At 37.4% G+C, this 24,784-nt stretch overlaps 1 protein-coding gene across 2 annotated transcripts in view; it reads left to right on the top strand.

Moving 5' to 3' along the window:
- LOC120426235 (kinesin-like protein CG14535) overlaps positions 1-24,287 on the top strand; it is a 293,320-nt gene extending 269,033 nt beyond the window's left edge. The window contains exons 11-15 of one of the 2 annotated variants that reach the window (XM_039590972.2): positions 20,242-20,445; positions 20,551-20,771; positions 20,873-21,248; positions 21,318-22,632; positions 22,721-24,287. In XM_039590972.2, coding sequence (XP_039446906.2) covers positions 20,242-20,445; positions 20,551-20,771; positions 20,873-21,248; positions 21,318-22,632; positions 22,721-23,489 — 2,885 coding nt within the window. In that variant the 3' untranslated portion in view covers positions 23,490-24,287. Of the gene's footprint in view, positions 1-20,241; positions 20,446-20,550; positions 20,772-20,872; positions 22,633-22,720 lie in introns of both variants that reach the window. The other variant, XM_052708688.1, reaches the window with a different exon arrangement.
- Positions 24,288-24,784: the final 497 nt, after the last annotated feature.

Here is a 24,784-nt window from a genome sequence, read left to right as displayed (position 1 = left end):
ATGTTTTGATCGATTTGGTGTCTTCAGAAAAGTTGTATGTATGGATGAGGACAACACCGAATAAAATTGATACACGGAAAACACAATTTTGTTGATTTCTAAAATGGCCTTTTGTCACCAATTGCAAAAAAATATTTATTTTTTATTTTTTTTGTATTGATATGTTTGACATAAAAAGCAATCTTTTTTGAAAAAACTTGAATAAAATCTTTGAAAAAGTTATGATTTTCGGAAAAATAGTGATCATAAAAAAAATCAACAAAAAAAATCATCGATTTTTATTTACTAAATTTTTATAATTATAATGAAGCGCACTCTTTTTAAATTACAGTCCATACTTGATTATCCGAAGGCCTCGGAAAAATTTCACTTCGGATAATCGAAACTTCGGATAATCGAATCACGAAAAATATTTTTTTTTCGTAGTCTTATTTTTGACTGTCGAGCAGGTATGACCCCAAAACTACTCTAAAATGATTTATTTTTTTTTAATCCAAGATGGCGGCCAAAATGGCGGTGATGCAATATCAACAACTCAACAACTCAAATTTGGCTTAAATGGGGTTGTAGAACTCAAATTTTATGTTTAGATCAAGAAAACGAAAAAATACGAAAAAACTTCTTTTTTTTATTCGTGATTCGATTATCTGAAGTCCCATACAAACCTTTGGATAATCTAATTTCGGATTATCGAAACTTCGGATAATCGAGGCTTCGGATAATCGAGCCCAGACTGTATAGCCACTTTTCAGATAACTTTTTTTTAATTGTAGTTTTTACAATTTTTAAAAATAATGCCCATTTAAGAAAAAAAAATAAAATCTGGAAAATTTCCTACGTTTTGCTTCTTGAGATTTTCTCCGTGTTCCCTATTAGCCCTCGTTTTCGATCACTGATACCTAGGAAACTGATGGACCGATTTCAACTTTAAAAAAGACACATTTGTTTTATTTTCAGATCTCTTAGAATTCTAAGAATATTCAAAGATGGAAACTTATCTCAAAAGTTGAGTTTTAAAAGAATGATTTTCACACGTAATACTATTTTTTTAATTCAAAAATATTAAACTGCATCATCTCGGTACGAGAATCGAACTCACGACCTCTGGATTGTAAATCCAGTACGCTTATAGTCGAAATCCATCCCCTACCGGTCAGGATTCCCAGTGAGTAGATTTACTCTTTGAAGAGATCTGACTTTGCCGAGCCAGACAGAAATCGTAACCATCATCTTCTGCTTACAAGGCGAAACCCGTAACCTCTAGGCCACGGTAGCTCGGCAAAAATATAATTTTCAATATTTAATATAATCTGAATTGTACTTAAATGACGAGGACTACTTTTAATAAAAAGGAATTAATTTTACCTGTATTTTCTCTAAATTATTTAAATAATGAGCCAAAATTTTGCTTTTTGCAATCTCACGAAAACAGAATCAAAATATTACAGATCCCGCGATTTGGAATTTCCTGGTTTCGGAAAATTTCCAAATCCTGAAAATTTGTCCCCGGATGTACTGAAATGTCTGCCCCGGATGTACTGAAATGTCTGCTTATGATTGAAATAAACAGTGGAGCTGAATCAACTATTTTAATTCAACTACATTCGACCCCACAAATACAAATTCACAATTTCGATCTACGATATGTTTTGACGTTAATTCGAATATGAAATAATAAAATTTCTAATTGAAAAAATAAACTTTTGAAATTACTGAATGACTTTTGGAAGGTTTTGTTCTACTTTTTACTCACATTTGTTTTTATTATTTCAATAAATTATATATTTAAATTGAATAATCTTAGGTTTGATCAGTATAATATGTTTGCAAACGGGGGTTTTTAAAAGCAACTGTTCAACGTTTTCAAGGAGAGGGTAAGTGATTTAAACTTTGAACAAAATATACAACTGCTCCTTTATTTTTGTTATCAGAAAAAAAATAGTTTTATATTAAATATATTTTTGATATTACTTTGATATTTTTTCATGAGTATTGATTGTTGATTTTCATTTTGGAATAGTAGTTTATGCAACAAGTTGCAAAAAGAGGATTTTTTCAGCACGAGTCGTACATTTATCCAACGAGGTTCACCGAGTTGGATAAATACGAAGAGTGCTGAAAAAATCGAGTTTTGCAACGAGTTCCATACAACATTTTTTGCAATTCCGAAAAACACCCATTGAGTGAAATTTTATGTCAAATTTTCATGTATTTTGTCAATAAATTGTTTGAATCAAAAAAAAGTTGAAAAGTGTTACTTTTCGAAACAATTGCTGAAAAGTTCAACTTTTCAGCACCCATTTCAGTGCTGAAAAGTAGAACTTTCAGCATTTATTTTGAAAAGTGTTGCTATTCGATTCTGTTATTTTTGGTACAGAAAAGTAGGCTATTTCGTCGTTCAAGAATGACAGGAAAGGTAAGTAGTTTCACGACGGAATCGCAAAAATTAAATTTTTAATTTACTTTTTACTTTTTTAAAGGTCATAATGATGATATTGTGTGTTTGCAAATTGAGCTTTTCTTTATTTTGACATTAAATGCATTTAAGTGTTCACTAGAAAAATAACCTAAAAATTGTACATCAAGGCTTTAAAATCAATTTACAAATGATTTTTTCCCAAGCCTATTGATATTAGACTATTGAATTATTATTTTTTAAACTTTTAATATTTTGACCAGGGTTGTCAGATTGCCAGATTCTTCCAACTAAGCTAAATTCATCTAGATAGTTAATTTGTGAAGGGAAAACCTGGTAACCCTAATTTTGACCCACCGTGTTCTACCTCGCGCTTCTGCTGCGCTCCACAGCGTGTTTGCTCATTTGTGCCCCTGCGTACTACTTTTGAGGTTCACTCCGGAACTCGCCCAGTTCCGGATCCCCTCCAGTCATGGACCGGTTCCAAATCCACCAGCTCTCGCGTCCGCCTATTTCCGATTCTCGCTTCGGTAGGTGCTTAATTAAATGGAACTAATTTGTACTCGTGTATCCCAGCCCAAAGCAACCACGACGACGACGAAACAGATTCAGTTTGCTTCCCGAATGTTGGATGGCGGTTATTTTCGGTTGGCCCCGCGCGGAATTGTGCCTATAACAAAGTTCAAATTAATTACCGCGACGCGGCCAAAATTGCGACGAGCGAGAGTTCAAATTGACGGGCTATCGAAATAAGCTCGCTTCCTCTAACCCCCGGGTGGGGTAAATGGTGCGGAACTTGTGTGTCCCATCAAATGTGTCGTCTGATTTTCGTCTGTGACTTGGGGCGGTTTTTTTTTGTGGAGTTGCGTGAATTTGCGAAAAATTTCCCTAAGGGAGAGTGAGTGACCCAATAGTTTTTGACGAAATCGTAGCGCAATTACGAACACTATACTGGAAAGTGCCGGGAGATGCTTGAAATCTGTGCTCTGCATTTGGTTGTGGAATTTGAACCGCAGTGCCGTTTTAATTGAAATTCCTCAGCTGGTGGAATAGAGCACTTTTGGAATGTCAATTGTTTCAGCGAAAATGAAGTGAACTGTTTTCGAATGAATGGTTTTGCAGTCATTGAATTTGAGTTAGAATTTAAAAATATTTGTTAAAGTATTGTTAGGCAACACAATTCAAGTAATACTACAAAAGTTTTCAAATAATTCATAAACCACAAGCAATCAACCATCAACCACTCCTTCTCCGATAAGCATCGAGTGGAGGCAGGTACATCGAGAATAAATTGCGGTCCTCCATCGTGAAGCACTGTGGCCATTCGCCGTGACGATTCCCATCGGAGAATTGTACAGGAGCAAAACCGCAGCGATGAAGGTATTAAATGAATAGGAATCAGCATTTTATTTCATTTCCATTTCCAACCAACTCCAGTTAGAGAGCCGACCGGCAGCTGTAGTGCACCTTGGAGAATACCACCAGCAGTAGCCGTGTTTCTTCCACTGACTTCTGGTTCAGAACGAGCGTTCGATGGCCAAGTATACTCACCGCAGCTCACCGCTGCTGCTGCTTGTTATTCATTTCCATTCCGAGGGACTCTGGCAGAGGGAAGTTCACGATTAGCTGGCCGCACTCGGTCCGGACTTCATTGTGTCCGGTTTTGTGGTGAAAAGTTTTCCCAGGAGGTTTTTACAGAAAAGCAGCGAGGGAGGAGGGTATTTTCAATGACCGGATCCGATGGATTAACATTTTTCCACTCAAGTGGGGTTGCTGGTAGTTTGTTGAGGTGGCGAATCTGAAGTAAATGAAACATGGCTTTTGAGACGAAAAAATATATTTGTAGATGAATTAAATAGTGTTTGTTGATATTTTTGACTTAAATTATTTTCTCGATAGTTATTACCACAAAAAGATTCCGTATGAGGGGCGATTTTTGTTTCGTATAAATTCATCTAAAATTCGATACAATTTTTATGTACCCTTTAGGCCGTCGCAAAAAAAAAATATTTGTCCAAAAAACTTCAAAATTCCATGAAAATAGAAATGTAATCAACTGATAACAATGTAAAATCAATTTTTTTTTGCATTGATAATCATATTTAGCATGTTTGGGCTTGTTTAAAAATGTTTTGAATTTTTATGAAATTCCAATGCACAGCATCGCAAAAAATTATTTTTCTCAAAAAATAAAATTTGCGTCGATACTTAGATATTTAGGAAACATTGCATTTTAAAACACTTTTTTCATTAAAGTGTTGTAACCATGGCTTGTAATTTCAATTTTTAAACTTTTTTTGTTTCTTTGCCCCCCCCCCCCCCCCCACCCTCGACTTTGGTCAGAGTAGAGGGACATAAACTTCAAAAAATATTTCCAACGGCCTTATCTTCCACCAAACATGTTTTATTAATTTATTTATTAATTTATTAATTTATTTTTTGCCACTAATTTTTCGTTGCAAAATGAACAAGACAAAAACATTCACTAAAATTTTAATCGGTTTTATGATTTTTGCCTTCCTCACCTTACTGAGGAAAGGCTATAAAATCACTCGAAAACTGAACTTCTCAATTAGACCTCCTAGACCCACCTTCATGTATACCTATCGACTCAGAATCGAATTCTGAGCAAATGTGTGTGTGTGTGTGTGTGTGTGTGTGTGTGTGTGTGTGTGTGTGTGTGTGTGTGTGTGTGTGTGTGTGTGTGTGTGTGTGTGTGTGTGTGTGTGTGTGTGTGTGTGTGTGTGTGTGTGTGTGTGTGTGTGTGTGTGTGTGTGTGTGTGTGTGTGTGTGTAGGGATGTGGGTCTGTGCACCAAAAAATATGCACTCGATTATCTCAGCACTGGCTTAACCGATTTGGACCGTTTTGGTCTCATTCGATTCGTCTTGGGGTCCCATAAGTCCCTATTGAAAATTATGAAGTTTAGTAAAGTACTTCAAAAGTTATGCTAAAAAAACGATTTTGACTAAAGTCCGGAAGATTGTAAAAAGGGTGGTTTTTGTAAGAAACCCCAGCATGTTATACATTTTTAGAAAGGTATTTAAAAGACCTTTCCAACGCGACCAATACATTGAAGATCTGACAACCCTATCAAAAGTTATTAGCAATTAAGTGTTATTTATGCACTTTTTGGAAGCCGGATCTCAGATATCACGATGAAAACGTTGTCCGGATCTATCATGCAACCCGTCGTTGAACAGGTAATCAAAAGACCTTTCCAATGCGTCCAAAACATTGAAGATCTGACAACCCTATCAAAAGTTATAAGCACTTAAGAGTTATTTATACACTTTTTGGAGGCTAGTTCTCAGATATTTAGATGAAAACGTATTCCAAATATATCATGCGACCTATCTTTGGATAGGTAATTTAAAGACCTTCCCACGAGCGTGTCTATTTTGGATAGCATTACCCTTTGAATGAGAGGAAGGCACCAACCACCTAAGGGTGGATTAAGTAAGGTTTTTGTTTTCAGAAAAGCAACTTCCTGAAAACCCGAAACCAAACTCTTGAAAATAAAACAAAAATAACAAAAACTTTTATATTATTATCGAACAGTTATTTTTTATAATTCCTTTTTTCCTATTTTTTTCTCTTTTTTCTTCTTCTCCTATTTTTGCTATCTCTGTTTTAAAATTACCTTCTTTTCCTTTCTTTCTTTCTCTCTTTCTTTCTTTTTTTTATTTGGAGAAAAGTTAGTGCACGGAGAAAAAAGGGTTCCTTAAATCGTGAAAAAATTCAAAAACGTAACATTGGATTTGAACACTTTGTTAGTGATACCCATTTTCACGATTTTGGGAACTTTTTTTTCTCCGTGTGTGTACCTTTTCTATGATCAAATAGCCTTGCATTTTGCATTGCATCATTAGTTCGTCCATACAAGCCTCCATAAAAAAAATATGTTGAGAATGGATTTCTGATTAATATAGGACTTCTCAGACAAAATAATTACACTTAAAAACACATTTTTTTTAAATAACACATTTCACCCAAAGCTAGTAAAAAAAATATGCAGAGTACCCATTTCTGAAAAATACTTTTGTATATGTTTTAGAAGACAAAAGAATGCCATCTGTTGAGCCATAGCACAAATTCGTCAAAATTCATTGAGCAGTGCTGCCAGTTTTCGAAAATTCTCAGTTTTTGTTAAACGTGAAAAATAGGTTGAAAATCTTTATAATTTTATTTAAGGTGAAGCCGTTGATCATTTTCGAAGAAAATTGATCATCACTATAAAATATTCTGTATTAAATTCAATTTAACGAATTTCAGCACCAAAAGGAATCAGCATGTGCCGGGTGTTGAGTTCTTCAAGCCACTGAAAGAATTTTCGATTTAAATCAAACGCGTTTAAAAATTTATATAATTTTGTGGAACAATCTTTGACGTCCTAGTTGGCAATCATTGATTAATAACGATTTTCATAACTTTACAAGGAATGGGATAATCGTTACCAAAAAGAATCAGCATGTGTAGGGCACTATTCCAAACAACTTGTTGAAGGAATTTTGTCAAAATATTGAAAGCGACGGCAAATTTATATCTTTGAACGAAAAATCATGACAATGATGGAAGTCTTCACGTTAAAGATCTTTATTTCTAAATCGAACTAATAATCAAAATCTATGCACGGAGAAAAAAGAGTTCCCAAAATCGTGAACAAGCGTACCGTAAACCGGGGTGACTTTGATAGGATTTCAATTTGTTTTTGGCATATTTTCCAACAGGTAAGGTTTTTCTCAAGCTTATTACTTTTAAAACATGTACTGGGGTAGGCCACACAAAGTCCATGCACTTTTTTGGAAAAAATTTCAATAGTGTTTAAAAAAATAGTTACGTTAAACAATCTTAGTTCAAATTCCGGGGTGACTTTGATAGTCATAGTTTTTCTTGTTAAAATTATATTTAAGATGATCAAACTTTATTTGTACGTTAAATGTACCATCACTAAAGTAGCTGATATAGTTTTTAAGATAAAAAAATCAATGTTTATATTTAGTTAACTAAGTTTATAAGCTTTTTAACAAAATACATATAAATTAAAGGTAAAATTGTTAAAAGGTCGGAATTTTGCCTGAAATTTGTTAAAACTAGTTTTGTTTATAAAATTATCGATTCATATGGCATTTTATACTGAATTCGAAGCACGAATCACAAGTTTTCACATTTTACATGAAATTTGTTCAACTGAAATTGCCTTTAAATTTGGAGATTTTTTTTAATTCTGCTTTAAAAACACATATTTTTGTTATTTACAAACTTATTTAACCTTCTCCTAGTGGGAAATTGTCCAAAGAATCCGAAAATGCATTCCGTTTTCCGATTCAAAATCATGTTCATTGAGAAAATCATGACACTTTGAGACATTTAAAATAATGACTTTCAACAACATTTTCTTAACTATAGTAAACTAACTTTCTAAACTTTTCAAAATTTTATGAAAAGTTCTTTTAGAGGTACTTTGAACACTTCTCTACCACGGACAGTATTATTCTGAACAATTCCGTACGTATCAAAGCAACCCCGTTTTACGGTACATGAAAATGGGAACCACGAACAAAGTTTTCAAATCCCTTGGTACGATTTTGAAAAACGTTCCATGGCATTTGAACACTTCTGGAATTTTTTTTTTTTTTTTTGAAATGGTCCCATAAACCAAATTTTCAGTTTTTGCTTATTGGTTGTTTTTGAATACCCCTAACTCATGGCGGTTTAAAAAACACCCAAAAAGCAAAAACTGGAAATTTGGAAACTTTTCAAAAAAAAAAAATCAAGATTTTGTTCGTGGTGATTTTGGGAACTCTTTGTTCTCCGTGTGTATAATAAAATGTGCAATCATTAAGTTCCTAATAGATATAAAATATATCGTGTACAGTTTTGAAGTTACAGCCACTAAAAAACATTTATTGTTAAATGCGTGACTTTTTATATTTTGTAGATTTGTCCAAACTTGACAAACTCAGAAAATATTTTTTATCCCGAGTTAAGGTTCGAAAACTTCAAAACTCTTAAAAAGGCTGTAACTTATGCAAAGTGCAGTTTAATTTCTGTGTCCCAATTTTCCCCACTTTCCGTTGACCTAGAGTGCTCATCTAGATGCTAGTTTTATGTGGACGAACAACGCTCGCGGACGCTTACTTTTTGATTGATTTTTAATCTTTAAGTATAATCTAAAAAGTTTGTCATTATTTTTCCCAAACTGCTTTCCAAATGGGATTCAATGCAAAAGTATTTTTTTTATTTCAAGCTAAAAACAAACACAAAGTATTGAAGTGCCCACTTGTTACTTTCCCAAACATGTTATGCTCTTTTGGTCAGTTCGATGAATACATATCTGCCGTCGATGTACCGTCATGGAGCACCGTCCACCTCTTCTGAATTGCCGAGTCATCATTTGCATCCACCACGAACTGCTACACTTCCACCCAGAAGCAACGTCAATTTTCGGCCCTTTCACATGCACTTTGGCAGTTACAAATTTGCACGTGTATCATGTACATGGTTGCGGGAAATTGCCCTACTCACCCGTCTGACGAAGAGCAGGCCACTTTCAAACTTTACATGTTGGTGAGAAATGTGTGCCCCTCTTGTCGAAAAGCTAGGTCAGCGGGAAACATGTGCACTTTTCCAGCCCTGTCCGTCCTCGTCGCCGTGTTGTAACAACATATTTGCATTTTACATTAAACTCATAATGACGGTACCGGCGACGACGAACCCCCTCTTGAACGGTCAACAGAGCGCGTTGTGACACCGACCAAAGGGTCCGTTGTCAGTGATGGTAAATGACAGAATTTATCACCGACAACAACAACCCCCTCGCTGGACAAACACTGTCAGCTGCTGACGTCCAAGGGGGAGAGGGCAACGGGAATTGATGGTCCATGATCCGAGTTGACCGAAAGGGGGAATATTTTGACTGGAATTAATAGGGCTGAAGTGCTGCGGGATGGTCAAGTTTTGGGTGGGAAGTGTTGCCAGTTGAATTTTATTTGTTTTCCCTTTTTTATAATTTTTAATGTTAAGTTTCATTACGATATTTTCAATAATATAATATGAAATCAAAACACAAAAATATATGACTGCCAACATTGTTCCAAACAGCTCACAAAACTCATTTTTCCCAAAACCAGATGACACAACATCCTAACAAGTTCCATCCCTTCATCAACCGAGTCTACATGACGGGGATGATCCAGCAGAAAGTGTCTTTCCTTGTAGCACAGTTAATCATACGTAGAGCACAGCAGAATCCCAGCTTGACTTCCAGTTGAACCAACAAAAAAGTTCCCCGTAATCAGTTTGGAAAACGAGTTCAAAAATCACTCCCACGAATACCTTTGCACACCGGAGGAAGTCCTGAGAATGCAGCTCATGGATTAACACACACACCAACTTTGGGGAGGGAAAAGTCACGTGTGCTCACGACACGTGGAGCAGCAGATTTTGGGTGGAGTAAATACGTGCTGACGACACACGCTCGCCAAGCTCGTTCTAGGGCGAGTTGCAAAATATCTCCGGAATCAAGCTTAGGGCGGATGATCTGGGCACACCGTCTACCTACAGGATTCAGTGTCCAAAGGACGTTGGTATTCTGGCGCCGGAACAGACCAGACGCCCGGGGCAAAGATTAAAAGTTTTAAAGTCATGTTTTCCATTTGCTGGGATCAACTTTTTCCATTAGAGGTGGCTTTTAAAGTTTTTCGACCCCCACAGCAGTGTAGTTTCAATTAGTGTTTGCACAGCACAGTCCGGACTGGGCGAGGATTGTTTGTTTGGTCTTCCCGGAGTTGATCCAGTTAGGGCTTGGAAAGTTGGACTCGGAATTTGTTTGCCGGAGAGATACGCTTTAACTTTGTTACTGCAACAGATGCGATTAAATGAAAATTGCCAACAGCTGCAAAAACACTTAAACGGCAATAAAAGTGCAATCCGGTTGCGCCATCTTCATTGGTAAATAATTACGTTAATAGCAGTTTATTACCACTTGCGACAAAATCGCACAAAGCACCACTCACTGCTCTCAACTCAAGAATTATAACCGGAAATCACTCTAATGAAAAAGCCTTCCTCCGTCATCACCATCCTCTTTTCCAGGAAAGGGGGAAAAATTATTCATTCAACAATTTCCACCACCCCCTTCCGTCTTCCATAACCTTCTATTGGAAACGCCCGCGCTCGTGTTCCTTTCAGAGATCGAAACGAAATTCCCAACTCATTACGGTAATGATTCGCCATTATCATTCTCCTTAAACGTTCGGCATTCATCAGGGTTGAGGAAAAGCGAGCAAGAAAAAAAGGCATCTCTCGGAAGTCCGGAAAAAGTGGCAAGGCGTGTCATAAAAGTGCTTCTTGCCTCGGTCCGTATCGCTGGATCTTGAGAGCTGGTCAAGTTTTGGGCGCAACAGTTTGCGTTTTATGGCGTGGCACACTATGGCTATGGTCGTGTAATGGTCCGCAAGGTCCGTAAGTCATAAAGCAGTCCAGGATCTGAGAAATTGGCAATAAATCGTTCCCGGAGCTGGACTGTTTTGACGCGTTTTGATGGAGAGTGTTCGGACGGGGATTTGGACGTGGAGTAGTAATGGTATTACTTGGTGATTAATGGGAGAATAATGTGGAGTAGTGCCAGTTTTAGGTCATAACACAAAAGCACATGGAACATTGAAGCATTGTATTCAAATATCCTTGTACCGCAAATTTTTGAGGATGATTGGCCTGTTTTGTTTTTTTTTTTCAACAGGGTTGCCAGGTAGCTAGATAAATCTGGAAATGTCAATTTATTTGAGTTTCAGTCATAATAAAGATTCATTGTTATCTTTACCAGATTTAGACAGATTTTTCATTTTCTGTTAATTTTGAACAACCTTTTGATTCAAATGACCGATTTTATTCAAAAATCTAAAAACTTAGATAATTTTTATTGTAATGAAAATGTAAATTCTACCTTTTTGAGGCCGACAAATCAATTAAACCACCTGAATTCTACAAACTTTTGAACTATTCCGTATTCTCTTCCCCCTTTCTTATTTTTAGATGTTAGATTTTCGTCTGCCGATTTCTCCTGATTTTTCATCGACACTTGGCCAGTTTTTTTTCAATTTTGACCTGGCATTCCTGATAGCCACAATCAGGAAGAAACAATTGAACTATATTGACTTTGCATATGGTGGCCAAAATATGAGACTATTGTTCAAAACCTTGCTCCACAAGCTGAATATTGTTGACCAAAGCTGTAAAAACTGATCCTTAAAAGTTATTAGAGGTCTGAAATAAAAAAAAATGTAAAAAAAATATTTGTTCAACTTTTTTAAGCCTAGAGTATCAAGGAGTTAACCTTCACCAAATTTCCAAAGTTGGCAAAAATGCTTAAAATAATAACAAAAAAAAAAACAGTTTTTTTTGCTTTTGAAGCAGATGGTTATTTTTCTGGGCACCATACTTCACACAGCTTTACACTTACTAAATTCTTAAAAACTCTTTTAAATAGCAAATTAAAATAACACCACTGGGTTTCTCTCATAGAAAAATAATGATAATTTATGAATTAAAGTTTTATAATTGAGAAAAAAATGTCATGTTAGATACCTTGTATTTATCAGCAAAGTTGTATGAAAGCTTTTTAGCTAAAAACAAAGCTTTTACCTTTTTAAGTTGTGCAGATTAGTTTCAATGCACAGAGGTTCAAAGCGCAAAACTAAGTGTAAAATGGGTTTTCATTTGAATTTAAAAAACCCGAATTAATATCACCAGAGGTGAAATAGAGCCTTTCTTACAAAATGATTAGGGTTAGTGAAATTTCACGATTTCGCGGACAGCGTGAAATCCGCGAAATTTGGCTTTTTCCGCGAAATCCCGTGAAATTTTATGTTCAATTACTTATATAGGGTTAGTGAATTTTGACGATTCCGCGGAAGGGTGAAAAATTCTTGAAATTTATCAATTTTCTCAAATCACTTTTTTTTTCAAATTACTTCATAATAAATATTTCAACCATAAAGACTATTTAAGTAAATTTTATTAGTCTTCGTTTGATAAGCTTGATATGAACCATATGAGAATTATTAAAATTTTCAGTTTCTATAGAAACTAACTAAATTTAGTAATATTTTAATTCGCTGTAGTACAAATTTTACTGCTATTTTATTTAAAATGTATGATTTCAAAAGAAATTAAAAGAATCAAGCTTTGTTTTATTTAAAATAAAATGAAGAGTATTTTTAATCTTTGAAATCACTTTTATAAAACATTTCAGATTTTTTTCTGAGTCCTGTTATTTTTTAAAAAAAATTGATTATTTGAATGAATTCCCTAGAAAGTTAAAAAATACATTTTTTTTGTTTTCTGTTCTTATTTTGAATAAAAATTTCGATTTCGTAACAATTTATAATATTTTTGCCTATGGATTTTAAATTTAGTTTTTTAAAAAGAGAGATGAAAACCTTAAAAATTATTTTGAATGGTCTAAATGTTGAAGAAAATTTAAACTATTTTACATATTTTGGATGGACAAGATTGTTGAATCTTGCTTTGATATGAAATTCAATAAAATTTAAACTGATAAAACAGAAGCAAATCAGCGAAAACTTTTTAACCTTTTTTAGTTGAATTTTAAAAAAAGCAATTCAATAAATGAGAATACGCATGCCTTACATTTTGTTTCAAAATATAAATTGAGCCCATCCGTAAACCAGACGGTTTTTTTTTGTCACGTTCACGTCAGTTTATTGAAGAATAATATATAATGAAGCATAAAAAGTAGTTTCTGTGATTTAAACATAAGATTTTCAGAGTTATTTTAACATTTTTCACGTTCCGAGAAATTTGCGTGAAATTCGGTGTTTTGAAATTGAGGTTCCCGTGAAATTTGCTATTTTCGAGCGTGAAAAATCACTAAGCCTAAAAATGATGAAACTCCGAAAAATATATTGGTGCAATTAATTTTTCAGAAACATAATGATACAACCCAGTGAAAATTTAACCTAAATCTTCGAATCTTTTTAGACTAAACCATGAAAGCCATTTTTTTTTTAATTTAATGGGTACATTCTGGGTCGCAAGATAATTATATTTAATTTCAAACTTATTGGATTGACATTATAAGAAAAAAAAGGGACTCAGTCTTTAATGTTAGTCTATGATTAACTTTAAAAAATATGTATCGATATTGCACTTTTTCGATCTATCATGAGAAGAGAAGCCAGAAAGCACACTTTCACGCGCAGCGTAAAACGCGCAAGCGTAAATGTGCTGGCGTTTATGCTTCGACTTGACGAGTTGTCGATCTTTCGAGCGAGAACGAGTCGGGACTTCGAATTTGATGTTCAGTATATGATTCTGTATAAAACCAAAAATTTAACAGGGAAAAATAGGGTAAAAATAAGACGAAAAACACTAATATGGCTATATCTCTGGAAATACATTTTGCAAAAGCTTCAAATTTTGGGCCCAAACAGTTTATGGCGCATGTTTTCGAATGGCTTTTTGTTTGAAACTGAATTCTTTTAATTTGATAGTGTTATCTGTAAAATAGTCCAAAAAATACCTCTAAATATGGCATTGACCACATTTACTGGTCGAAAATTGTGAATTGAAAAATAAAATGTTCGTCTCCGACCCCACGGCTACAGATCTGAAATATATAAGTTGTGGGTTTTACGAGCGGTTTTCCAATGATGGAAGACACAAATTTCTAAGAGCGGATACAGACTTCGCTCATGTATTTCAGAAAAAGAGCTCTCAAAAATCAGACTTTGAGTTCCGGGTTTCGGGCCAAAATTCAATCGAAAGAGCGCATCTAAACCTTCAATTTAGTAATAGGATTTTTTCCTGGGACGAATCCTCGCCGTGCACGATTTTTTTAAGATTTCTGAGAAAAGCGTTTTTCCAAAAGCAAACCTTAAACCTTTCTTTTGTAAGAAAGGTAAAAGGTGAAATTTTGGAAATGGTGTATTAAAAAGAGTTGTTGCAAATGGGAAGGGACAATTTTTGGCTTGATTGAATGTTTGGGTAATTCACGGTTAGGGTGTTTTTGATTGATTTTGATTGTGTTTAAAAAAATCTAACTCTCCAGGAATATTTTTGCTATGTTTGGATATGAGCGATTCTCTACAAAACCGGCCGATTTCGACCATTTTTATTTTTTGTATTTTTTGATTTGGCTCAAACTTTGTGGGGGCCTTCCCTTTGACCAAAGAAGCCATTTTGCATCATTATTTTGTCCATATAAATTTCCATACAAATTTGGCAGCTGTTCATACAAAAATGGTACGTAAATATTCGAAAATCTGTAACTTTTGAAGGAATTTTTTGATCAATTTGGTGTCTTCGGCAAAGTTGTAGGTATTGTCAAGGACTATTTAGAAAAAAATAGGTACACGGAAAAAAAAATTCCCGATTTTTTTATTAACTTTTTTTTCACAAAAACTCAAATTCCCAAAATATGTATTTTTTGATTTTCGAGATTTTTTGATATGTTTTAGGGGACAAAAATCCGCAACTTTTGAACTATAGAGAAACATGGTCAAAAAATCTGCCGCCGAGTTATGATTTTTTGAAAAACTGGTGATTTTTTGAAAAAATCGAAATTTCATACATAAATTTTTTTTGACCTCATTTTTTTATGCAAAATTGAATTTGCAATCGAAAATTACTTTACAGATTTTTCGATAAAGGGCCCCGTTTTCAAGATATAGCCACCGAAAGTTTGATTTCAGCGAAATATTTGCAGTTTTTCAATTTTTAAAAATAGTGACCATGAGTGACCATTTCTGAACATATTTTTTTTAAAGTTCAGAAAATTTGCTATAAAATTGTCTAAGAGACATCGAAGATTGGACCTCTGATTGCTGAGATACAGCGGCTTAAAGAAAAAGAAACAAGAAAATTGAAATTTTCTAATTCTCACCCAAACAACCCTCCATTTTCTAATGTCAATATCTCAGCAACTAATGGTCCGATTTTCAATGTTAGTACATGAAACATTCGTGAAATTTTTCGATCTTTTCGAAAAAAATATTTTGAAATTTTTTAAATCAATACTAGCATTTAAAATGGGCATAATATTCAATGTTTGGCCCTTTTTAAATGTAAGTCTTGATTTATTTTTTTTCAAAATATTTTTTTCGAGAAGATCGGAAAATTTTACGAATGTTTCATGTATTAACATTGAAAATCGGACCATTAATTGCTGAGATATCGTCATTAGAAAATGGTGGGCTGTTTGGGTGAGACTTAGAAATCTTCAATTTTCGTGTTTCTTTTTCCTTAAGCCGCTGTATCTCAACAACCAGAGGTCCAATCTTCAATGTCTCTTAGACAATTTTATAGCAAATTTTCTGAACTTTTCAAAAAAAATATTTTTAGGAATGGTCACTCATGGTCACTATTTTTAAAAATCGAAAAACTGCAAATATTTCGCTGAAATCAAACTTTCGGTGGCTATATCTTGAAAACGTGGCCCTTTATCAAAAAATCTGTAAAGTAATTTTCGATTGCAAATTCAATTTTGCATAAAAAAATTAGGTCAAAAAAATTTGATGTATAAAATTTCGATTTTTTCCGAAAATCACCAGTTTTTCAAAAAATTATAACTCGGCGGCAGATTTTTTGACCATGTTTCTCTATAGCTCAAAAGTTGCGGATTTTTGTCCCCTAAAACATATCAAAAAATCTCGAAAATCAAAAAATAAGTATTTTGGGAATTTGAGTTTTTGTGAAAAAAAAAGTTAATAAAAAAATCGGGAAATTTTTTTTTCCGTGTACCTATTTTTTTCTAAATAGTCCTTAACAATACCTACAACTTTGCCGAAGACACCAAATTGATCAAAAAATTCCTTCAAAAGTTACAGATTTTCGAATATTTACGTACCATTTTTGTATGAACAGCTGCCAAATTTGTATGGAAATTTATATGGACAAAATAATGATGCAAAATGGCTTCTTTGGTCATAGGGAAGGCCCCCACAAAGCTTGAGCCAAATCAAAAAATACAAATAAAATCCATTTCCGGTTTTGGTAGAGAATTGCTCATATGCCAATCCACGCTACATTTTCGAAGACACCAAAGTCTTATCTAGCTATCTTTTGAACGTAGCAATTGAGGTTATACTCTAATGCTATGTACAAAATGAGTCGGTGAAGGCGTAGATCGCTTGATAAAACTTTTCTAAGAAAAAGAAAAAAATCCCTTAAATATTCCTGAAAAGTGAATTTTATATAACACCCTAACCGTGAACAACTCTAATTTTTAGCCAGACCAAAAGTTGCCCTTTCCCATATTCAACAACTCGTCTGAAGACACCAAAGCTCAAAAAAATCACCTTTTTTCGGAAAATCTATTTTCTACTTAATTTTGCGATCTGGGCCACTGTTTGTGCTTTAAAATCTTAGCACAGCATTTTTGGCTCATTTCCAAAGTTGATTTTTTTTTCGGCGATTAGTTTTCTCGCGCGAAATGAAATAAATTAAACTAAAAAAAATATCCTTGCTAGCAGGAAATAAAAATTAAAGCAAAACATATTATCATACGCACACCTTCAAAATCGTCGAAGCAGAACTGCAAGTATTCATCTAAATTCATCAAAGATTAATAACCTTCATCGAATGAACTATTTGTTTTTCTTTTTTTTCTTGAGTTCGTCAAATCAGGGAAAAAACTGATTCTCAAGAGTCAACCATAGAAGGTATCGAGGTATCGAATAATGAAAACATCCTTATCTCTCAAAGATCATTCTGTAAAAATCAAGATTCAAAATAGCCAATTTCGATATAATAAACTCTTCCAAAAGGGTCTTTATTACCGAGAACGGCTCAAAATCCAAATAATCCTTTTTTCATCCCTACCCAGCACAGAAAAAAACCAAAATCAGGAAAACCTTTTCCATCCCAGCCAATCATTCAATCAATGCCGTAATAAATGACCAACTTTTTATCCGGATTTTTCACTTCCAAACTTCCCCTCTCCAGCCGCTCTCCCTAGCCAAAACCCAGCAGACCATCGATGATTAAGGGTGAGGGCAAAAAACACCGGCAGCATCCAAAACGCCCTCATAATCGTCAAACGATTTAGTCCGGCTGCCGCCGCGTGACCCTTTCCCCCCCACACCTCACAGGGGTGATTTTTTTCGAACAAAATCGAATGACAAACAAAATGTTTCCCGGAACAAAAAAAAAAGAATGCTTTCTTCCCATTCTGACCGGTTCCCCCCAATCGGCAGGTAATCGGTTTCGGGTATAACTTACTAAAACTTATTGCAAAATTTGAGAGCGGGGGTTTCTGGTCACACGTGTGACTAAAGCCTTTTTCCCGGTGTTTTTCCGGGACTCCCTTGGGGGGTTTGCTGAGCCGACACACCGGTGGCGGGGCACTTTAAAGATCGCCGGGAACCATAAATCGATACCTTTCTCCATAAATGGGCTTTTTTTCGAGCGAGGGATTTGTAGGAGAAAAAACAGGGATGTCAAAATCACAAATTTAGTAAAATAAACAAATAAAATATTTTTTTTTAAATCATCGTTTTGAAACTTTGTCCAAATAGACAATTTTTTAAAAGGAACTTAAATCAATAATTTTATAAAAAGTCATACACAATTTCAAAATATTTCACATCACTATCCACAATCCCTAAAAATAGAAAAAGGGAAAAAGGAGCTGTCTCACCTTCTAATATTGATACTGTCACACTGTATCCAATTCATCGTCTGGCCTGGCAGCAGCTGGTTCCCAACCCTCCCACTCTGTCCCATTTCGTAGTTCCAAGAACGACGGGGCCCAAAATGATGAGACTGAGATGTGTGACCGGAATTTTTATAAGGCTCATTTGGAGGAAAAAATCGAAGAAAATCCCCGGGACGTGCCGGGAGTGCCGAAATAGAAAGTGTTTCCTTCTCAAACCCTGGCAGGTCCGTTTTCGTTACGCATATGTGACAGTGTTTTCACCGTTGTGTGTCGAGAAAGAAATGGTTCGTCTGAAGGAATGTTGTATTTACAATAGTTTTTTTTAGGAAAATTTATTGATTTGCACAGTTTGAGTTGATAGGCGTACCGTAAACCGGGGTTACTTTGATAGGATTTCAATTTGATTTTGGAATATTTTCCAACAGGTAAGGTTATTTTCAAGATTATTATTTTTAAAACATGTACTGGGGTAGGCCACACAAAGTCCATGCACTATTTTGGAAACAAAGTTTTTTCAATAGTGTTTAGAAAAATAGTTACGTTAAAAATTCTTAGTTTAAATTCCGGGGTGACTTTGATAGTCATAGTTTTTCTTGTTAAAATCATATTTAAGATGTTTAAACTTCATTTGTACGTTAAATATATCATCACTAAAGTAGTTGATAAAGTTTTTAGGAAAAACAATCAATGTTCATACTTAGTTAACTAAGTTTATAAGCTTTTTAGCAAAATACATATAAATTTTGGGTAAAATTATTAAAAAGTCGGAACTTTGCCTGAAATTTGTTAAAACTAGTTTTGTTTATAAAATTATCGATTTATATTGCATTTTATACTGAATTCAAAGCACGAATCACAAGTTTTCACATTTTACATGAAATTTGTTCAACTGAAATTGCATATAAATTTGGATTTTTTTTAATTGTGTTCCAAAAACACACATTATTTATTATTTACAAACTTTTTTAACCTTTTCCTAGTGGAAAATTGTCCAAAAAATCCGAAAATGCATTCCGTTTTCCGATTCTAAATCATGTTCATTGAGAAAATCAAGACACTTTGATAAGCTTAAAATAATGACTTTCATCAACATTTTTTAAAATTATAGTTAACTAACAATTTAAACTTCTCAAAATTTTATGAAAACTTTTTCTCGAGGTACTTTGAACACTTCTCTACCACGGTCAGTATGATTCTTAACAATTCCGTACGTACTTTAATTGTACTCTTCATTTTGCGGAAAAATCTCAAACCTATCAAAGTCACCCCGGCTATCAAAGTCACCCCGTTTTACGGTACATGACTAACTTTAATCATTGTTTTTCCGGTTTTAAATAAATATATGTATAATTTTGTTTTAAATGATGCTAACAAATTTGGACTAAAAATTATAGTTTAGACGCGATTACAAGAAGGTCTTTGACAAAAATCACTTTGGATAATCAATTCTTTGCATAATCGAATTACGAAAAACCACGATCCAAGATGGCGTTGTTCATGATTCGATTTTTTGACAACCATTTTACTGAAATTTCAGTTAATCATCTGTCAAAGTGACAAATATCAGTTAACTGAGAATTCAGTTAAGTTACTGAATCGTTTACTGAAATTTCAGAAGATGAAAATTCAGTAAAAGTTTACTGTATTTAGCAAACAAAATTTGGTGTGCTCAATTTAACTGAGAACTCCACAAAATATGATAGACAATTCTCGATTAAATTTTCAAAAGGCCCTATCTGCATAGGAAACCCATGAGGGATAGGTTGTTTTGAAAATTGATTCTAGAATTCAAAAATTCATAATTGAGCTCAAGTTTTATTAGTTTCAGCATATAAACTATTTTTTTTAATATGCATTTTATGAAAATCTTAGTATTGTTTATATCTTCAAGAATAAAACAAATTTCAAAAAAAAAGGAATTCCAGGTGTCAAAGTTTTTTGTTTGAAACATTTTTTAATTAAAGGTTCAATTGGTCGATAGGTTAATTGTTTTGTTCAATAATTGATTTTATATGATTTGTTAAATCATTGAAAAAAATCTTAACTGTTTCAAATTTGTGGGAAATATAATTTTGAAATAAATCCAAACTCATTCTTGCCAAACCTCAAAACAACTAATATTCTTTATCTCTTTATCCCCGTTCCAGAATCCGACGACTCGCCCGGCATGTATCTGCGGGACGACTTCCTCGGGCGGCCCACCGAACTGCGCGCCCCCACGGCCGAGCGGGCCGCCCTCTTCCTGGACCTGGCCCTGTCCGGGCGGGCCCAGGGCAGCAGCGGCAGCTTCGAACCGGCTCTTATTTATACGCTGCACGTGTACCAGTACAGTCTGTCTGGCAAACGGGGAGGTAAGTTGCTGAAGATGCAATATAAATGGACACTTTTATGGTTCTGCAGACGTACTTAATTGTGTTTTTGTTTTGTTTTCTTCTTATTTTTACCCGGTTCTTCAGTGGAAGGTGGCCGAAGTCGGTTGCACCTCATCGATCTGGGTGGGTGTGCCAACCGGACGGGTGGGCTCCCACTGTCCGGTATCGGGAACGTCCTGCTGGCGATTTTGAGCGGCCAAAAGCATCCCCCGAACCGGGATCACCCGTTGACGCCCCTGCTGCGGGACTGTCTGGCACCGTTGACGTGCCACGTGGCCATCGTGGCGCATGTGGCGCACTCACAGGTGAGATTGATTGTCAATGTAGCTCTGAGAAAATAAAGTTTATGGATGAATGTTTTTGAAGAGATTTGTAATTTTATTTGAAATAATCTCTCGTTCATCAGACCCACACCGACACCCTGACCACGATCCAGCTGGCGTCCCGCATTCATCGGTTGCGCCGGCGGAAACCTCGCCACCACCTGCTTGTAGACCGCGCCGCCGGTCTGGCCGCAGGGTCTTCCGGTCACCAGTCGGGTGGCTCCTCCGAGGGTCCCGATCCGTCCAGTTCGGACTTTTCGCAGGACACCGTCATCTACGTCGGACCCTGCGATGACCCCACCGACGGAGAACACCCCCCAGTCTACCTGCCAAGTCTCAACTCCGGCGATCAGCGATGCGCCATGAACAAGGCGCTGAAAGGTTCGGCCGCGGAGAAACCCAATCCCTCTCCCCAGAAAAAGAAAGCCTCCGCCACTTCCGCCTCCACGTCCAAAGGAGGTAAGAGTGAAACCCTGCCCTCTCCGTTGCGGAAAGCTCCGTACAAAACTGACACTTCCCTCCTTGCAGCCCAATCTTCCGTCCCAGCCCCTATCCCTTTGACGCGAACCGACAGTCTCAAGCGGAACCAGTCGGTGTCTTCCGGCGGGGGTCAACCGGATATGGTTGCCAGTGCAATCCAGATCGCGGCCCAGCACGCGTCCCCCAAAATCGTGGCCGGAGCCTTTAAGCATGTGGTCGGCGTTAGCAAGGGCTCCAACATTCCAACGCCGAAGGGCTCTCCGATGAGGCGGCCCGCCGCAGCCGGAGCCGCCTCAGCTTCCGGAACCAATCGGGAGAGTCCCTCGCGACAGGTTGGAGAGGAAAAATGGATCGACGGCCCGAGGATGTCCAAGTCGAAGGTTCACGAAGCGCGACACTTCCTGAGGGAGATCAACCACGTCAAGAACCACGAAACGTGGATCGATGGACCTAAAACGGCCAGCGCAACGCAGGTGTTCCTTCCACCGGCGGCGCACAGCAACCAAAGTTACGGCTTCATGGACAACCACAAAAAGTCCATGATCCGGCAGTGGGTTGAGAACCAATCCATCCAGCTGATGCAATCCGTGTCGGCCAACAACTCGCCGGCCCACAGTCGTCACCAGAGCTACAACCCACCCCGCTTCCGGCCAAGCAAATCCGACGAAGACGGATTCGTGCTAGAACTTGAACGCCAGGAAGACTTGGTCAACCCGATAGCCTTCCGCGGGTTCACCGCGACCAGCGGCGTCGTCAACAGCTCCGAAAGCCACGTCCGCACCGGACTCAAGCAAGCCTACAGCCTGGACAACCCAGACACCGCGCCGCAACCCACGTACGCAACCGTCACCCCACGACCCGCTCCAGATCCTACCCCCGCAACCACCTGCCCACCCCCAACAGACAATCACTCGGAAAAGTCCCACCCAGCCAGCGAGAAACCTGCCACCGCCGCCAGCAGCAAACAGGACAGCCAAGAGGAAGAGGACCAGGACAGCGGTCCCTCGGAGGTTCCCCCAGCCCTTCCCCTGCTGGACCCACTCGGCTCGCGGGAAATCTCCCATGAAAGCATCCACCGGCTGTGCTCGCGACATGGCTCCAGCGTCCACAGCAGTCAGCACAGCAACCTCGGCATGATGGACTGTGGGCTGCAGGTCACCGAGGACGATATTGCGCGGACCATGATGATGGGAGGGGGAGGAGTTGGTGGGTTTGGGGGAGTGGGAGCGATTGGAGGGGTAGGGGGAGAACATCCGCTGAGTGCGCTCAGCCATGGCGATGTCTCGGTGGTGTCGTCGAGCTTCAACGCCGCTGCCGCGGGAGGTGACGCGTTCAGCGATTGCGTCATTGGGGAGAGTATGCGGTGAGTAGATTTCTTCGTACGCTTAGTGTTTTGACCCAATTTGAGACCAACATGGGCTAAAGATCAATATTTCTTCTCTTCCCAACAGCAATCAATTCGACCAACTGGCCCGGCTCCGCGAAATCTTCACCTCCCAACTCGCGATGGCCGAGGTAACCCCGGTCGCCTTCCGGCTCGGCGACGCCGGTTCCGTCTACAGCGAACCCGCGTACCGGCTCAACACGGGCCCAGCCAGCGTTTGCAGCGAACCCGCGTACCGTCCTCCGAGTCCACGCTGCCGTGACTGCCGACAATCGCTCAGCCTCTCGCGAACCCCAAGCCAAAGCTCACTGCCCAGTCTGACGGGGATAGTGGCCATCGCCGGAATGGAGCAGTACGCCTCGTTACGACACCCGGACGGGGCTTCCGATCCGAATCTCCCCAAACTCGAGCAGGAGGACCCCACGGGGCTGCTGCTCGACCCGGATGAGCACATCCGCGAGAACCCGCTCGCAGACCTGGACGACCACGAACAGGACCACCTCCTCAAAGGAAGCGGCGCCTCGTTACTTCCCCAGCAAACCCTGCCAACGTTGCCACTGCTCCCCCTCTCCACACCGGAAGCGTACGACAGCGGTCACGACTCGACGCCGCGAACCTCCAAACATTCCGGAATCTCGCGGCGGGCCGAAAGTGGCTATCACAGCGTGGGAACCGTCCGCGACAGTGACGAGTCCAGCTTTGGGTCCGCCGCCTCCCGGGCCGTCCAAAAGTCCAAGAAGAACCGCAACCGAACCGACAAATCGCTGTGCCACTGGCTGAGGAACCCCTTCAACTGTACCTACCCGGACACCGAGGGGGACGTCAGCGACTTCTAGGGTTAGGGTAGGCTGAATGGTTAAGGGGGGGGATCTCCTGTAGCTTAATTCTTCGTTAGCTCTGTCTGTTTTTTGAGTTTTGCGCCGTTGTCTGTTAGAAGAGAGAAAAAAAGAACGTGTTAGATGGTGGAAGACAATAAATGTGAGATGCTGCAGCGGAGAAGTACTTGGGACTAAAGTTTATTCCACGAAAAAGATAAATAACAGATTTAAAGTTGAATGGAAGCTTGCAGTGCGCGCGCTTTTTCGCAATTGCTGCACGATTGTTTTTTTGGAACTGCCTGCACTGTCGAGTTTAAGTTTGGAGCGTATCGCGTACACTAATCACAACTATTTGGAAGACTATCATCAATCTGAAAGAAAGAAAGAAAAAGCTATCGACGTTGCTTGCGTTGTTTGTACAGAAAGGATGGCTTTGTTTGGGAAGCAAGTGAAAGAAATCGATGTGCAGCGCTATTGATCGTTACCTTTGAATGCTATTAACCAACTATGGCTGTTTCTGTTGAAACTTAAACAAGTTATGCTGCTATAAATTGAAATCAATTTAAATAATTCGATTCACTTTCCAACTATACACAGTAAAAAAAATCACGGTAATATTACATCTGGGAATGGGTTCATCTGTTATGTCAGAAATAATGGACTTAATGAAAATGAGATTATAAGTATAATTTTTAAGCCTATTCCTTTTATTCTCGGATGTTTATAAGCGTGGGCTTTGCTTTAAACTAATAAATGTATGTAAACTATTTTTGGATCCATCATTGGATAGGTAATCGAAAACTTATTAAACGAATGTTTTTTTTTTTTTTAAATCCACTTAAGTGGTATTTTTGTACTTTTTGAAGCAGGATCTGTATCAAATCTATGTCCGAATCAATCATCCGACCTATTGTTGGATAGGTTTTCGAAATAAAAAGTAAAAAAAAGTTTTCTGCCCACTTGATTTCCAAAAAGTTGAAAATTAAACCTGATAAATATTGATTGGTAAAGAGTGAGGAAGGCACCAACCAGATAGGTGGATTTAGTATGTTTTTTAATAAAGTAATGTTACAGTTACAAATACAAGGGAAAAAACAAAATTTTTAAATAAAATTTCAATTCGCCAAAAATACACAAAAAACGTAATATTATTATGCTAGAAAAGAAATGTTTGTAGGTCGATGAACTATTTCACGTTTATATGTGAAATACTATGGAAAATAAATCTAAGAAATCATGGAATGTTTTATTTGTTAAAATTCAAATCGGTTTCCAGTTAAAACTCTAATGCTCAATTTTTACCGTTTTTTTAT

The sequence above is a fragment of the Culex pipiens genome, chromosome 2 (assembly GCF_016801865.2).
Source record: "Culex pipiens pallens isolate TS chromosome 2, TS_CPP_V2, whole genome shotgun sequence".
Classification (NCBI taxonomy): Eukaryota; Metazoa; Arthropoda; class Insecta; order Diptera; family Culicidae; genus Culex; species Culex pipiens.
Note: the sequence above shows the minus strand (reverse complement) of the source record. Positions and strands in the feature narration are given on the sequence as shown.